At 43.2% G+C, this 17,242-nt stretch overlaps 1 protein-coding gene across 2 annotated transcripts in view; it reads left to right on the forward strand.

Moving 5' to 3' along the window:
• Nucleotides 1-1,216: 1,216 nt before the first annotated feature.
• Nucleotides 1,217-17,242, forward strand: part of SLC35F4 (solute carrier family 35 member F4) — a gene marked incomplete at both ends in the record, with an annotated part of 166,294 nt that continues 150,268 nt past the window's right edge. For both annotated transcript variants that reach the window (XM_083378274.1, XM_083378275.1), the window contains one exon: nt 1,217-1,319. In XM_083378274.1, the coding sequence (XP_083234400.1) occupies nt 1,217-1,319 (103 nt within the window). The remainder of the gene's footprint in view (nt 1,320-17,242) is intronic.

The following is a 17,242-nucleotide window of genomic DNA, read 5'->3' on the forward strand; positions in this document are numbered from 1 at the left end:
AACTAATCAAGGAGAGAAGCAACCTAGAACTAAGGAGAAACTTCCTGACAGAACAATTAATCAGTGGAATGACTTGTCTCTGGAAGTTGCAAATGCTCTAACACTGGTGGTTTTTAAGAAGAGACTGAACAGCAATTTGTCTGGAATGGGATAGGGTTTCCTGCCTGAGCAGAGGGGTTGGACTAGAAGACCTCCAAGTTCCCTTTCAACTCTGTTATTCTCTGTGTGTCAGCTGCCTTTATCTTCTGTCCCTCCTCCTGTGGCTGCAGCAACTTTCACTTGCACAGTGTCACAGGGAATACCATGGCTCAGATTGTTCATAAATATCTCACTTTCTCAATATTTAACGCATTCTTTTACCCCTTTCCCCCTTTCTCTTCCTTCCTTCCTTTCATTAGATTTTGATACAACTAGTTCCAGAGAGACTCTTCCCAAATGCACTGGATTGAAACTCCCATCAAGTATTACTGTATTATTAGCCACCTTGGCTGAGCATGAGAGTTGTGATCCAATATATCTGAGCGAGGAAAAAGGAGGAATGCGCTTGTCTGAAAACGGTACAGGGTCTCCTGCTTGAGCAGAGGGCTGGACTAGAAGACCTCCAAGGTCCCTTCCAGCTCTCTTCTGACCGAATCCTGATGTTGAAAAGGCCCTGAAATCCCAACGCGTTTGGTAAAGAACAGAAAGATTCCCATCACCCCTAAGCGGTCGGGAGCGATGGGGATTGTATTCCGAAGTCTACTGGTGGGTTCTCCGTCGGATCCAACTCTCCCTTCGACGGGAGGGTGAGTCCGGCTCGCGCCCCTCCCTCGATTTCGTCCGCTCCCAGCCGACTTAAGTTTGGCCGCTCGTGGCGTGGAACTGGACGGGAAAGAGCCGCACGAAAACTTCGCGGAGGCGGGAGGGGGCGGAGGAGGAGGAGGCTGGCTCTGGGGAAGCCACACGGGGGGCGGCGGCGGCGGCGGCGGCCTCGGCGATCATGCAGAGGAGCCGCTCTTTGCACCAAGCTGTGGAGAAGGTGCGCCGAGGAGCCGCCGTGCAACGGCCGCCAAGAAGCACAGCAGACTGGCCCGCGCTGCAGGCGCGGCAGGAGACCCAGCCGAGTCCAGCCTTTGACCCAACGCTCCGCGGCCGACTCCTCCTCCTCCTCCTCCTCCGCCGCCGCCTCGGCCGCTACCCCCTGACGAGCCCGGACGGGCGGTCCGAGCCCCTCTGCATGGATGTCAAGGCGGCGCCCAACGGGGTAGCCACCATCGAGGACCGCATCCTTCGGATCACCGGCTACTATGGCTACTACCCCGGCTACTCCAGCCAGAAAAGTAAGGAGTAAAGCTGGGCAATTGGCGCGTGGCTGCTGCGCCGCGCCAGGGTTGCGGGGTGGCTCGCTGGCTGAGGTAGCGCCGTTTCCCTCCCCTCCCTCCCTCTCCCCCCCCCTCCCACACCCCGTCCGCCTCCTCTAGCGGGAGGCTCCAGTTTCATCCGAGGGGGTCTTGCGGGAACCCTGCGCACAGCTGAGTCGCCGCTTTGGGGAGCAGAAACGTCCTCGCTTCTTTTTTAACCCTCTCGGTCCCTGCGCGACTTTGCTGTCGCTCCTCCAGAGATGGGTCTTTTAAAAAAAAAAAAACCCAAACTACTAGGCCAGCGTTTTCCAACCTTAGGAACTTGAAGATGCGTGGACTTCAACTCCCAGAATTCCCCAGCCAGCATAGCTGGCTGGGGAATTCTGGGAGTTGAAGTCCACGCATCTTCAAGTTCCTAAGGTTGGGAAACGCTGCACTAGGCTGCCCTCTTGCAGCGGGTAGGGCAAGGCGGGGTGGGGATGCCGGAGAAGGGGGGTGGTGGTGTAGAAGGGAGCGGAGGACGGAGAGAGGAAGAGGTGCCGAGGCGCCCCGTTTCCACGCTCCGCATCTGGGCTGGGAACGGCCACTCGCCACGAGCTGGTGCGTGATTTGCCGCGGAGGGCGGTCGCTTCTCCTCCCACCTCGTGCGAAAATGGGGGGGGGGCTCTGGCGGGAAGAGGTGGGGGTGGTGGTGGGGGTGGGGCAGGTCTTCGTGCTTGCGTGCGTAAAGGGCGCGCGGGTTTGAAGGCGCAACCGGGGCGCCCCGCGAAAGGAGCCGCGCTGTTTGCGCATCTTGCACGGCGAAAGTGCGGGTTGCAGATTGCGCCTGCGAGCGAGAGAGCCCGGATCGCGCGCAAGCTGGAGGATTGCTGCATGGAGTCTTGCCCGGCAGGCCTGTGAAAGGGATGGATGAGATCGCCGGCGGCGTAAAGAGGCAGTAACGCTGTCCCGCGGTCTTCGTTGCATGTGGGAATCAGGCTACGGTTCGCTGCGGTTCAAAGACGACCAAGCAGAAAAGGTGTCCCAAGAGAGGTTTAAAACTGGGAGGCATGGAGGGCATGACTAGAGGGAGATTTTTTCCCCCTATGATTAAAACTTGTTTAAAAGGGTTTGTAGAGAGATTCCAAGTAATGGTTGCAGGAAGGGCAGCGGTGTGGCTAGCTAGACGAAATGCCTTCCTTGCTGGATAACCGGTGTCCCATTTTAAGTTTCTGAAATAAACTTAATAGTATGTTTCCCATGTTCAGTTGAAGTGATTCCCAAAAGGAGAAAGGAGGGGGACAAGGTCCATTGGCCCCCTTGTTTGGAAAACCTTCTGGAGTTTCAAATAGAAAATGAAGTTGTCCCTACAAAGCATGCAAGCATGAGCACATGGAGTGATGGCCACTCTGTTTGATGGCTTGAAGAAAGGCTGATTCACAGATGCAGAGAACAGTTTATTTCTGACCGTTTGCTGTGGCTGCTAAATGGAACAAATCATGTGCAGAGGCAACAAGAGCCTTGGTCCTCCTTTCCCACCACCAGTGCCAAGCCTTTCCTTGGATCGTGGCCAAAGTATTCCTCTTATGTGGCTCCTTATGTTTGCGGCAATGCAGCCTTCCTATGCATATTTCACATATTTCCAGGTGGTCTATTTGATTTAAGCATTTATAGTACCCTTTTTTTAGAAAGGTAAGAGCAGAGAACAATCACCTGTCAAGTGTAAGAAGAATGTTACTTCATGGTGACAAGTACACATCACAAGTTACTTCATTGGCTTCCACAGCTGTGCTTCCTTCAGAGAAGCCCAGGTCATCCTGACTGGGGATTTGCATACTTGAAATACAATAGCCTTGGAAAGCATTGAATTGGTATCATATTTATACTTATATATTTAAACATATAGTGGTCTAGGAATATGGAGAATTGGTTTCTTCAATCATGATTCTTTCATGGTCATATTCTTTAAGTCCTTGACAGTTTTTTACCCCACCACATGTACATTCTCCAGAGGGATGCCGGAGAACATCTGGCTGTGATAAAGATAACTTCTTCCACACTTTATAGGGGGCACTGAGAATGAACATCAGCTTCTAGGTCAACAAAGTAATGGATGGTTCAGGAGCCCTTTTGGCATTTTAGAAACTTTGTTTGAGTTGGGATGCATAAGGGGCAAGGTATTGCTCCCCCACAATTATGGGATATTTGGTACATTCCTACTTAGTGAGACCCCATGGATACCCAATGGGCAGCTTCTATCATGTATTTTCATATGTTCTTTTCATAATGAATCCTCTTATTTGGAAGATACAGAGCTTTTACTTCTGTAGCCCAGAGCCAGTTCTGTGGACCCAATGCCTTCTTATCTTTCCTATAACAGATCAGTTTTTCTGAAAGTGGCTGGGATTGAGCTGAGCATCTTCTGCCTGCAGAGCATGTACTCTGCCATTGAGTGATGGTCCCTTCCCACACTAGGACAGTGGTAGAGGGGTGTCTATTGTCTGACTTCATACTCACAACATCATCTCTTCTGGCTCTGCAAAATGAAGACATGAAGCAAGAGAGAAAACCCTCCAAGATTTGCACAGGTGTCTTGAGGATAGATTTTGGGGCAAAGGCCCAAACTCTGGTATAATAGAAAACATTTTGAAAGAAGTGAATACATTGTTGTTGTTGTTAGTTGTGAAGTCATGTCCGACCCATTGCGACCCTATGGACAACGTTCCTCCAGGCCTTCCTGTCCTCTACCATCTTTTGGAGTCCATTTAAGCTCACGCCTACTGCTTCAGTGACTCCATCCAGCCACCTCATTCTCTGTCGTCCCCTTCTTCTCTTGCCCTCGATCTTTCCCAGCATTAGGCTCTTCTCCATTGAGTCCTTCCTTCTCATTAGGTGGCCAAAGTATTTGAGTTTTAGCTTCAGGATCTGGCCTTCTAAAGAGCAGTCAGGGTTAATCTCCTCTAGGACTGACTGGTTTGATCGCCTTGCAGTCCAAGGAACTCACAGGAGTCTTCTCCAGCACCATAGTTCAAAGGCTTCAATTCTTTGGCGCTCAGCCTTTCTTATGGTCCAGCTTTCATTGCCATACATTGCAACTGGGAAGACCATAGCCTTGACTATACACACTTTTGTTGACAGGGTGATGTCTCTGCTTTTTAGTGTGCTGCCTAGGTTTGCCATGGCTTTCCTCCCAAGGAGCAAGCGTCTTTTAATTTCTTGGCTACAGTCCCCATCTGCAGTGATCTTGGAGCCCAGGAAAATAAAATCTGTCACTACCTCCATTTCTTCCCCATCTATTTGCCAGGAATTGAGAGGGCCAGATGCCATGATCTTGGTTTTCTTAATGTTTAGTTTCAACCCAACTTTTGCACTCTCCTTCTTCACCCGCAACAAGAGGATCTTTAGTTCTTCTTCACTTTCTGCCATTATAGTGGTATCATCTGCATATCTTAGGTTGTTGATGTTTCTTCCGGCAATCTTAATTCCAACTTTTGATTCATCTAGCCCTGCCTTTCTCATTATGTGCTCTGCATATAAGTTAAATGGGCAAGGCGAATAAGTGAATACATATTACTAACTAAAAGTCTGCACTCATTAAAGTGTGATATACAGAATTTAAATAGCAGCAGTATTGGCGGTCTTTGTTTGTGGCAGACTCTGGTTTTCTCATTGCATTGACCAGGATGAATTACATACCATTCAGGCTTCTGCTTCTCAGGTTCAGGTACGAACATCTTGAGGTAAAAGGAAGTGATCAGAGTGCTGGGAAGAGAAGTTTGGAAAATCAGGGCAGTCATTGCAAATTAAGAGTAGGTAATCTGGTGCTCACATATCCCTCTCTTGGTACTTGGCAGGTTCCTGTTCCCCCAGACCTCATTATTATTGTTATTATTTAGATTGTTTTGAATTCATCATCTTGCAAAGCAAAGTGTCAGATTTTAGCATCATCTTTATCTTAATGCCTCTGGACTTCATCTTAAGGCATCTATTAAAAAAAAGCTAGGGAACTGCAATCTGTGAATTAATACTAGTAGCTTTCCAGGGGGAAAACCCCTCCAAAATTATTCTGGGATGGTAGCAATAGCACTTAGACTTATATACCACTTCACAGTGCTTTACAGCCCTCTCTAAGTGGTTTACAGAGTCAGCATATTGCCCCCAACAATCTGGGTCCTCATTTTACCGATCTTGGAAGGATGGAAAGCTGAGTCAACCTTGAGCTGGTAAGACTCGAACTGCCAAACTGCAGGCAGCCGGCGGAGAGCATCACAGTGGTAGATTCAAGGACTTGTGAGGCAGAATATTACGTCTTTGCTTTCTGAGCGATGGATTATTTCTAATTTAGTTATGCACAATAGAGCAACCTTTTAGTTAACTCTATTGTGGTAGTTCAAAAGCACGTAAAAATGCAAGTAGAAAAATAGGGACCACTACGGTGGGAAGGTAACAGCGTTCCGCGCGCCTTTGGCGTCTAGTCATGCCGGCCACATGACCACGGAGACGTCCTTGGACAAGCGCTGGCTCTTTGGCTTTGAAATGGAGATGAGCACCGGCCCCTAGAGTTGGAAACGACTAGCACGCATGTGCGGGGGAACCTTTACCTTTACCTTTTTATTGTGGTAGTCATAGGGATGCCTGTCCCACAGCACCTCTTATGTGTGGTGCCTCATAGTTCTACTCTTTCTCACACCTTATATAGAAATCTGTATTACTATACATTCATTCATTCATTCATTCATTCATTCATTCATACATACATACATACATATATACATACATACATATCCAACACACCTTCCTCCTCCTATTTTCCCCACAACAACACTGGGAGGTAGGTTGGAGCTAAGAGAGAGCAACTGGCCTGAGGTCAACTAAGGCAGGACTTGAACTTGCAATCTCCCAGTTCCTAGCCTAGTGCCTTACCCACTAGACCAGAGGTGTTGGACTCGCAATGTCACATGACATGTCACGACGTATTGTGACTTTTTTGCCATTGCCAGCAGTGGGGTGGGCGTGGTTTCTCTATGATGCATCCAGCCCGTGGGCTGGCAGTTTGACCCCCCTGCACTAGACCAAACTGACTCTCAGTTGGGATGAGATTATTTGATGGTATGAGGTGAAGTATTGTAGGGAATAAGGAAGATGACTTTGATGGAAATAATGCAAAAACCATTACCTAGGCAAAAAAGGCTGGAGCATTTTGGGTATCTTCTTTGAGTGATGGCTGCATTTTGAAGAATAGGTGGTAGCCATGACTTGCTTTTGGACAACTGCATGTTGTGTACCAATTGTGTTCCTTCCTGGATCAGGAGGCATGTGCATGGTCACTCATGCTTCAGTCACCTTCTGATTAGATTATTGCAATGTGCTCTACATAGGGCTGTCTTTGAAGAATATCCACAACCTTCAATTGTTCCCGAATGCTATGGTAGAGGCAATTATGGATGTGTCTCCTTATGCCTGTGTTACAACTTTGCGAACTGCATTTGGTCGCTGATGGCAGAAAACGGTTATTAAAGGAAATGAAGATTTAATTTAGCCAAGCCATGTCTGTAGGCTTTCTGCTAAATCTAGGCAAGGAGTGCAGTTAAACTATCCTGTGTTAGATCTCTGATATATTGCCTGGTCTCCACTGGGAAGCCTGACACAAGAAATAGTTGAGGTAGATGGCTTGACAGCCCTCTACAGCCTATGCAGGGCTCTTTCAGGTCACAGAAAGCCTTCATTTTTGAAGCGGCTTCAGAGACCGGTCTTTTGAAGCCTCTGAAAATTTCACAAAAGCACGGCCAGCCCCTGTTCTGTGATTTTCTGAAGCTCTGCTGAGAGCACTCCTCATTCTTGCATGGTCTTTGCAGCCTCTGAAAATTATGCGAGATATGCTTTTGAGAATAGTTGTTGTCAGGTGTTGGTGAACACTGGTGTGTCACCCAAAACATTGTGGCATGTCACTTTTGACAGATGGGTTATAGGTTTGCCATGTAGTCAATACCAAGCTAAACAGCCCAGATAAAATATCTATTCTGCATAGAACTTTTAGCCTAAGGCGTATAGCAGGGCTCTCCAACCTTGGCAACTTTAAGACTTGTGGAATTCAACTCTGGAAGGTGAAGTCCACAAGTCTTAAAGTTGCCAAAATTGAGGACCCCTGACCTATAGGATTCAGTTTTCCATCCTGGGTTTGGATTAGTGTTAGATCATTCCTCAGCAAGTGAATGACTGGGGCTTTTGTATAGTGTGTGTGTGTGTTTGTGTGTGCGTGCGTGCGCCTTCCAGAGAACTACGAGCCAGAAGGCAAGCAAATGGTTTTGTTGAAATAGAATATTTCTGCATTGGAAACTTTCAATTAAGACTGGCGCCCAGTGGCAATTGGAGCAAGGTGGTCTGTTGAGAGCAGCAGCACTTTATCTGACCGGGGAACATCAGATGACCTGCTGGTTGCTTTTTTTGCTTGTATTTTTAAAGACAGAAACAGCATGCATCTAATGAAAAGCAATTGCTTTTTATACATGGTTGGGAAATGACCCAATGTAGTTTTTATTGTTTCAGCATGATTTTCTATTTGGCGCAGACTGTGATAGCCGTGGGCATTAACCTTAAACAGATGCTGATTTAAGTCACTTCCAGGGCAAAAAGGAGAACTTAATTTGTTCAGATGGTGTGGGGAAGGTAAGGAGGGGGAAATCGTAAAAGATTGGGCCTCTTTCCCCCCCCCCAACGTGTATTTAAACTCCAGAAAGAAAAGAAAGGAAACAATTCTCTATCATCATTTTAGCCATTGTCTATCCACTGCAGAATGAAGGCCTCTTCTACATGTTTCCAACCTATACGGTCCTGAGCTAGCAAGGATGATAAACATAGTGTGGAAAGGAAATCAAACTCTCTCTGCCATTTAAATCTTCCTTTTGTTCCCTGTCATTCAATCTTGCAGCCATTTCCAGAGCAAAAAGTTAGAAATTACATTTGTAGAAAAAGGTAACAGACTTGACACAAAGGTTAAAGTTGATAAAAGGCGCCAACCTGTGCAGGTAATAATTCCATTCAGAATGCCATTAATAAATAACAGATCCTTTCCTCCACTAGACTGCTACCTTCATCTCTAATGCTAATTAAGTGGGAGACTGCCGCTCAGTGGGATGCCTACTACAGCATTCCCTTTAGGAGACCCGGTCAATTACACTGTCTAAGGATTCTTACACTGTCTAAGGATTCTTTCTGCTTGCTTTCAAAGAACAAAGGCAAGACTTTTTCTCTAAAAGAAACTATCCAGAGAAACTTAACTCCTGGCCACTCCGAACAGCTGATCTGATTCTTTATGTGTACTATGCTTTCTGAAATAAAATTCTCCGCTTCAAACAAGCAATTGTCCTGCATTCTTTCAAACCTGGCTCCGAACAGACCTAATTTTCATTCCAACAGTAGTGAAACTTATGTGTCTTTTTTGGATGGTGAAGCTGGCATCTAAGACTGGACTGTTGCGGCAAACAGTCAAAAATCTACAGGAAACAATGATCTAAGGCAATCTGAAAACCTTCATTTTTTCCCTCCTTCTAGCTATGGGCCCTTAAAGTGGATTCCTGAAGCGCAAGAGGTTGTAACTTCTAAAAAAAAAATCTGCAGGAAAGGACACAAATCTAGTAGTCATTTTCCCCAAACCTCTTTTAAACTGGCCGAAATCTTTTAGATGTTCCACTTGAACGGAGACTTATCACCACCTCATCTCAAACTCTAGCCAAATTTGAGAAGGAATGGGCCTTGAATTTTCCAACGTGTAATTCATGAAAAAGCTGTCCAAGCTTTACGATTTTAGTTGTTGGGAGGATTGTCAACATTTCTCCTTTGCTTCTGCTAGAAGTTAGGGTGGCAGCTTGGTAATAGCCCATCCATTTCAGGCAGAAAGTTTAATATTCCATCTTGGCAGTCTCCAAGCCGAATGGCTCTCAGTAGGGATGTGCATAAAATAGACAGTAGGTATTGTTTGAAACCTGGAATAAGCCATCATGTCCTGAAAGTTTTGTTGCGCCATCTGTTTGGCCCCAGTAGAGCAGAACAAAACCAGGAGCATTTCAGTTGTCCTCAGTTTTGAAACGGAAAAAAAATCCAGAGGATTTGGGTAATAAAACATCTGCAAGAAAACAACCAAGCTCAGAGAGTGCCAAGGATCCCTCATTTCAACCCTGAGCTACAAATATTCTCCTTTATTGATCTTAGAGTATTTTTTTTAGTTCTTCATTGGGTTCCCTTCCCCTTCGTTTCCCCCTCTTCCTCTCAACACTTCCCGGTGTGGAGTATCCCTCTGTCCTCATCTTCTCTGGGTCCTCCTTCCCTCCCCTTTTCTCCCTTCATCCGCCAATGTGGTTGGCTTTTTCTTTCCTTGAGAATTTGAAGATGTGTGGACATCCGCTCCCAGAATTCCCCCGCCAGTTTGCAATTCATGGCAAAATATCTGAAGCTCTTATGTTTTGGTTTGGGTATGAATCACCTGAAAGCAGCTGTTGCAATTGTAATTGACCAATGAAGGAGAGTATCTGTAGCTCAGAGTTGAAAGGAGGGGTCTTTGGTGCTCTCTGATCTTGGTTGTTTTCTTGCAGATGTTTGGTTGTTTTCTTGCAGATGTTTCATTACCCAGACTAGTTGTTTGGTTGTTTTCTTGCAGATGTTTCATTACCCAGACTAGGTAACGTCATCAGTGCTAGACAATTGTGACTGAAATCCCTAAGAGTGTCTCTTTCCTTAATCTGGGTCAAGTTCTGCTGGGGATATTGTTCTTTATATTCTATTACTAAGAGAAACTTTTTTTTTCATCTGGAGAAGAAAGGACTTTTTTGTGGTGGCACTCCTACCACTTGATATCTGTTTATTTTTTACCACATTTCCCCTATTATAAAATAATAATGGATAATATATAATATCTATATTGCCATAAATATTTTAATCTTTTATTGAGAGAGATTTCAAGGTCCTTGGCTTAAATAGACTGATACTTTGTAATATTTTTTTGATTGTTAAATATATCACCTTGAATTCCTATTTGGAATAATTATATGCCGTTAAAGCAGGTAAATAACTCAGTTGGTGGACCAGGAACGCCCCAGTTTTTCCACTTCACAGGTCATCTGTTTTTTTTTCATTCTTCCTACTTCACTGCCAGTTTATACTCTAATACTGTGTCTGTGTGGTTAGATTGTTTCGGGTTTGAGATTTTTTGTTTCAGCGTGTCCTACTTCTATATTTATACACAATTTCATTTGTCATTTTGTCTCCTTTTTCATATTTTAGATGAACTTGTTTGTCAACATGGCCTGCTTGGTTCTCATTATCTTGTTTGATGCCATCCTGGGTCACCTAAGTGTACCTACCTGATTTCAGATTGTTGGTAAATAATTGCAGTATTGATACAGGGAAAACCTCTTATTCTTCCAACTGCTGAATGTAATGTTCTGCTACTCCTGTTTGAACTAGTTATGGATCAATTTCCTTAGGAACTTTGCAAAGAAGTACAAATTCTACTGTGATGTGCAGAGTGAGAGCAATTGTAATGGAGCCAAAGTCCCAAAGGTGCTTTTTCCAAAGGGCAAGTAGACTTTCTTAGGTTTTCCCTTGAAAACGTTTCACTTCTTATCCAAGAAGTTTCTTCAGTTCAGAACTGAAGAAGCTTCTAGGAATGAGAAGTGAAACGTTTTCAAGGAAAAAGTCAAGAAAGTCCGCTTGCCTTTTGGAAAACCACTTTTGGGACAACTATGACCTGGGTGATTGAGAATCTCTCTAGATAAAAGTGGCCGAAGATTTTTCAAGGGGGACTTTTATGCACCCAACAAGCAGCAACTATGTTGATGCCATAAGAATCAATCCACAAACTTTATAACATGTGCACTACAATGTTATCTATTTATTTACTTTGTGCACTGCCAAATGCTCCTATAATTTAATAGAGAAATTAAAAATGGCAAAGAAAAGGAAGCAGAGATATTCGAACTATTGGATAATTTTATTCTGGGAAGAAAGATGCTCAGATGGGATTAACCTGAGCAGGAATATAGGTGTTTTTGTCTTCTCATATCTTCTGTGGCCACCAAAACAGAATCCTCCAGGTGACGTTTTCCTAGCAGACTATGGAATATGGGGTTGTGTGGAGGGATGTAACCTACTGTACTTCCAATAACAAATCTAACTATGGACGGCATCACAAGATTCTCAGAGCACCATAAAAAAGTCTTTCTTCTACACATTTTGTTTCAAAGAAGCACTAGGTGATTATTTTCTAAATTATACCATCATGAATGGACTTGGAAATATGGGTTTTCAGTCTCAAGGGATGAATAATTATGGAGCAAAAAGCAAGGCATAATCGTAAATCAGCATTTCCCAACATGGTACACCTGATTGGATTGAACTAAAGTTAACCATGGACCGTGTGAACCAGAAATGATAGGATTTGTAATCCCAGATATCTGGAGGACACTAGGCTGGGGAAGCAACTTTCTATTTTAATTGGGGATAGGCGATTGTCCTGCATGCTATTTTGAGAGACCATGAGTGAGATTCAAATTTTCACATTGAAATTCCAGAAGGCTTTCACCAGAAAAAAATAACAGTTTCAGAGAAAAAAAGAATGCACACAAGGAAGCATTTTTCCTATTTCATTCAAAAGATTCAGGATATCTAGATTCCTGTAGCAGCCTTTAAATAATGTCAATATTACCCTTTCTGTGACGTGCAGCTTTTCTCCTAATCTTTTATTCCAGGCATACAGTCTTTATTTTCCAGCAGTTTCGTAAGAAGATCTTCATTGTTTTGACAGATTTGTAACAAAGTATTTCCTCTTCTCCTCACACTATATTTTCAAAATCTAATAAATTCATTTGGTCAGTTCATTAATCAGTGATCATATCTTTATAAACATGATGTTTTAAAGAAGCCAGTGCTGTATTTAAAATTGAGGATGGGAGCTGTTCTTTATGTAAAACATGGTCATGCACCATTGAAAAAATATATATGATTAGTTCCCTCGATTTGTGGTGACTTGATTGAATTAAATTAGCTTATACTGTACACTGGATAACATTTCAGAGATTGGTTGGAATTTTGATAGACTTCAGCTAGTCACTAGGATTTTGTCTTTTCTGTGTCCTATCATCTTGCATTGCTTCTCTGATCTTATGAAACTGCTGAATTATTCAGTTCAGTGACGACTCTGCCTTGGATGCTTTGCCTTTCTGAGGGAGGTGAGATTAACTGGGGACATGACCGTTTTAGGGGGGAGATCCAGGCAACAGAGTACTCCTTGCCATACACATTTGTTGCACAAGAATGACCTGGTTATCTTTTAGATCGTGGCTTAAAGAACCATGTAGGGTTCTTCAGGGTTTGGATGAAACTATCATTCAGTAGTTTGTTGCTGTTTTGTCTTCTTATTTCCTGGGTTCATATTGTTTCTGTTGAGTCCACATTCATTATAGCGTTCATTTATTCTTCTTGTTTTTCTCTATTTTTCTTATTTTATCATACATACTTCTTAAATACTTGATCCCCATTGCATTCAGCTTGCTTTTATGTTTCTCTGAATTCTCATTTCCACATAAGAAATTGGGCCAGAGCACAGCCATTTTCATTTTTGGAGAAGGGTTCATATCTCAAAATAGGAGACATTTAAGCCCAGCCAGTTAATCATGCTTTCCCCCCCCCCTACATTAATGAATGCAAAATCAATTTTATTTCTTATCTTCATAATTCAGTTAGTCCTTGATTTACAACAATTGGTTTAGCGATCAAAGTTACAATGGCACAACAATGGAAAAAAGTGATTATGACTATTTTTTACACTTACAACTGTTGCGGCATTCCCATGTTCATGTGATCAGAATTCAGTTGCTTGGCAGCTGACTCATATTTATGACAGTTGCAGTGACCTGGGGTCATGCGATCCCCTTTTGTGACCTTCTGACAAGCAAAGACAATGGGCAAGCCAGATTCACTTAACAACCATATTACTCACTTAACAACTGCACTGGTTTGCTTAAGAATTGTGGCGAGAAAGGTCATAAAATGGGGCAAAACTCACTTAACAAATGTCTCACTTAGCAACAGAAATTTTGGGCTCAATTGTGGTCGTAGCTTGAGGACTACCTGTACATCGTAAACAAATCCCTAAAACCAAATGCAACAGTACATGGACTCTTTGGACGTTTCTAAACTATTTGTCCCAGAATCTTTCGCTGTCACCAATGATGGCCAGTGTCTGGGAACCTCAGTCTTCCCCGCCCCCTTCATTCTTGCCTTAAAACATGGCCTCTTTTCAAGGAAAGGGTTAATGGAAGCAACCGAGCTTTGCCTTACATAAATGGAGAACACTGAAAGCATGAATCCATTTATGAAATGATCAGCTGGAGCTCTATTTTCCATTCAAGTAAAATGTTGTAGTACAGGGTAGTCCTTGACATACGACCACAGTTGAGTGCAAAATTTCTGTTGTTAAGCAAGACAGTTGTTAAGCAAATTTTGCCCCATTTTATGTCCTTTCTTGCTACAATTATTAGGCGATTCGCTGCAGTTAAGTTAGTAGCACATTTATTAAGTGAATCTTCCTTGCCCATTGAGTTACAAAAGGGGATCACATGACTGCGGGGACACTGCAACTGTCATAAATATGAGACAGCTGCCAAGCATCTGAATTTTGATTATGTGACCATGGGGATGCTGCAACCATCACAAGTGTGAAAAATAGTCATAAGTCACTTTTTTAAGTGCCGTTGTAACTTTGAACGGTCACTAAATGAACTCTTGTAAGTTGAGGATTACCTATATTTACAGTGTGTCTATCCAACTTTAATATCTAATTGAGGAGAGCTGACTATTTTCCTAATTCATGCATGGTTGAATTGGTTATAAGATTAGGATTTTATTCCAAACCTTTGGCTGCAATCTGCTTTCCTAAAATTTAAATTGATTAAATGCACATTAAAAAAAATAAAATAAATCAGGAGATGCTTCAATCACAGCATCATAGCCACCATCTTGACTTTTTTGTCTATATTCTTTGCACAGCCCTGCTGTCCAAAATGACAGCAAAGAGTTTATGTTTTCCAGTTTCTTTGCTACCGTGTTGTGGTCATTTGCATATTTGTAATTCAGGCCTCATATCCAAAACAAAACAAATCTAACCAAGATTAAAACCAGCCAGGTTTAGTGCCGTGCATGAAAGCCACGGTTAGATCTTAAACAAGCAAATGAAGGGGGGCGGAGCCAACTGTCAGAGCGGGCGGCTGTGTGAACGGAGCTCTCTCCTCGCACAACCTCTCACCCAGTGTTCGCGGGGGCTTTTCGGAGCTTCAGGAGGTCCTGTAGGGACATCCGAAGTTGCAGGCAGCCCGGAGAACCTTCATGAGCGGCAGTTCGTGTTGAAGATCCGGAGAAAGTCTGATGCGAGCGAACCGGGGAGAAGGAGGCCAGTAATGGCCGACATGAAGATCTGACAGAGGGACGGAGCTAGCACGTAAGCAGCGGGACAACGGTAGAGCGGAGCTGACGGAGAGTGTATCCGAATATTAAATAGGAAGCGCTTGTGAAAGAGGTACTGGTTCGAAGTGGGAGCCTCACGGAGAGGGAATAAGAGGCGATAGAAGTCTTGAGGGAGGCGTTTGGCAAAAACAGCAAGGGACAGAAAGCCGAAGACTATATGACTGTATTCTAGCTGGAGAAAAGCTACAACAGGTCAAAGTCTGAGCTTTGGAACTCTGGATTGTCGGGCGTGGAAAGCGACCAGCTTGGTCTAGTCTGGTCTATCCTGGTAAATTTTGAATTTGTGAACTTTTGAAACTTTTGAAATTCTACTCTACTTGTCAAGGGCGGCCATTTGATATAGCAATTTAGTAACTGGAGGTTTGTTTAGTGGGACACCTACTGGTCTTTGACAGCAGAGGAAGACGGAAAAGGTGCCAATTTCTGCGCCGGAAACGGGGGAAAAAAAAAGAAGAAGAACGTGACTTTGAATATATTCATACTATAGAATTCTATTATATAAATTGCTTAGTTGGTAATAAGTATCTGGTGGTAACTGTTTTATATATCTTTTGTCATAGAGTTAAAAGGTTTATATAAGACTCAGGGTATTATACATTGATAAAACGCTGTTATAATTGGGGAAACATGACAAGTATCTCGGGAGCAACTAAGCCTAGCGCTGGCAAAAAGGCAGCAGCACAGGGACAGGGGATGGCCTCAAGTCCCTCCAATCAGAAATCTATAGAGGATATGCTGCAAAGGGAAAGATCTAACTCGAATTCCTTTAAAGATTTACATGCCCTTTTGCAAAACCTACACGAGGCAATGGCCAAAAACCACGAGGAGATGAAGAGAGAAATAGGCCAAATAAGAAACGACACTGGTGAATTAAAGGGGAAAATCCAAGCGATAGATGATAAATTTGAAGGGATTCAACAGCAATTAGTCAAAAATGAACAAAGACTTCAAGATATGGAAGCTAGAATGGAAAAAGAGGAAAAGAGAGTAGATGATTTAAATGAAACACTCCTTCAGGCTAATAAGGAATTAGAAACAACAGTCATTTTTTTGGAAGCAGAAAAGGCTGCTCATTATCTACGCTTCCAGAACGTTCAAGAAAAAAGAGGGGAAGATCTGTTGGTCATGATGGCAGAACTGATGGCAAAGGCACTCGGTGTAGGGAAGGAGGAAATGCTGGCGGAAATTGATGAAACATACAGGGTCCAAACTAATTATGCGAGAAGGCACAACCTCCCAAAAGAAGTACATGTAAGGTTAGTTAAAAAATCAATTCGGGATGAGCTTCTGCATAGATCTAGAGAGGAACCATTAGAATTTCGGGGCCAACCAATCACCATCCTTAAACAGATACCTAAAAGGATGAGGGATCTGAGACGCGGCTATCAATTCTTAACATCCAAACTAATAAGAGAAAATGTAAACTTTAGATGGCTAACTCCAGAGGGTATTCTAGTTACGTGGCAGGATAGAAGGCATAGACTGGACACGATAGAGAAGGCAGAAGATTTTTACAAACGCCACTTCCATAGCCAAGAGGAAGTAGATTTAGAAGATCAAGATGGAAGGGAGGTAAAAGAAAGAGATACAATACGTGTGGCAATGGATGGGAAGATCTTAGCTACAGAGGATAGAAGGAACAAATCTGGTGAGTTAACAGAGAAACATGGAACTAGAGACAGGGAAGAGAGAGAGCCCCGAATCACGAGATCCACAAAAACCAGAAATAAGTAAGATGAAGGGAGGTGAGTGTAGTATTATGTCTGTGAATATTAATGGATTGAATTCGCCAGTGAAAAGGCGGAAATTTTTTAATAGGCTTATTCACCAACAATTGGATATCGTGGCAATACAAGAAGTCCATATAAAGGAACAACAAAAATATTTGTTAGTACAACCAAGAATAGGGAACCTATTCGTTTCCTTAGACCGACACAAGAAAAAGAGAGGAGTGGCACTATATGTAAACCCAAAATTGACTGCAAAACAAATTTATAACGATAAAGAGGGTAGAATACTGATAGTCGAGGTTATAATAAATCACAGGAAGGTCATGATGGTAGAGATATATGCCCCAAACCATAACCAAGAACAATTTTTCAAAACACTTCACAATAAGATATGTAGCATTGATTATGAGGAGATTTGTTTAATAGGAGATTTTAATGCTATCCTAGATATAAATTTGGATTATATGGGAAAGACGCTTAGGAAAAAGAAGAGAAGAACTCTACCGAGATCTTTTCTTAACTTGGCTGAGGAACTAAATATCCAAGATGTCTGGAGGGAAAGAAATCGTAAGGCTAGACAATATACATATTACTCCAACCGACATAACTCATGGTCTAGAATAGACATGGTATGGATGACGAAAGAAATTAGTTCAGAAATAGACGAGGTACATATAG

The sequence above is a fragment of the Vipera ursinii genome (genome assembly GCF_947247035.1).
Source record: "Vipera ursinii genome assembly, chromosome: 1".
Lineage (NCBI taxonomy): Eukaryota > Metazoa > Chordata > Lepidosauria > Squamata > Viperidae > Vipera > Vipera ursinii.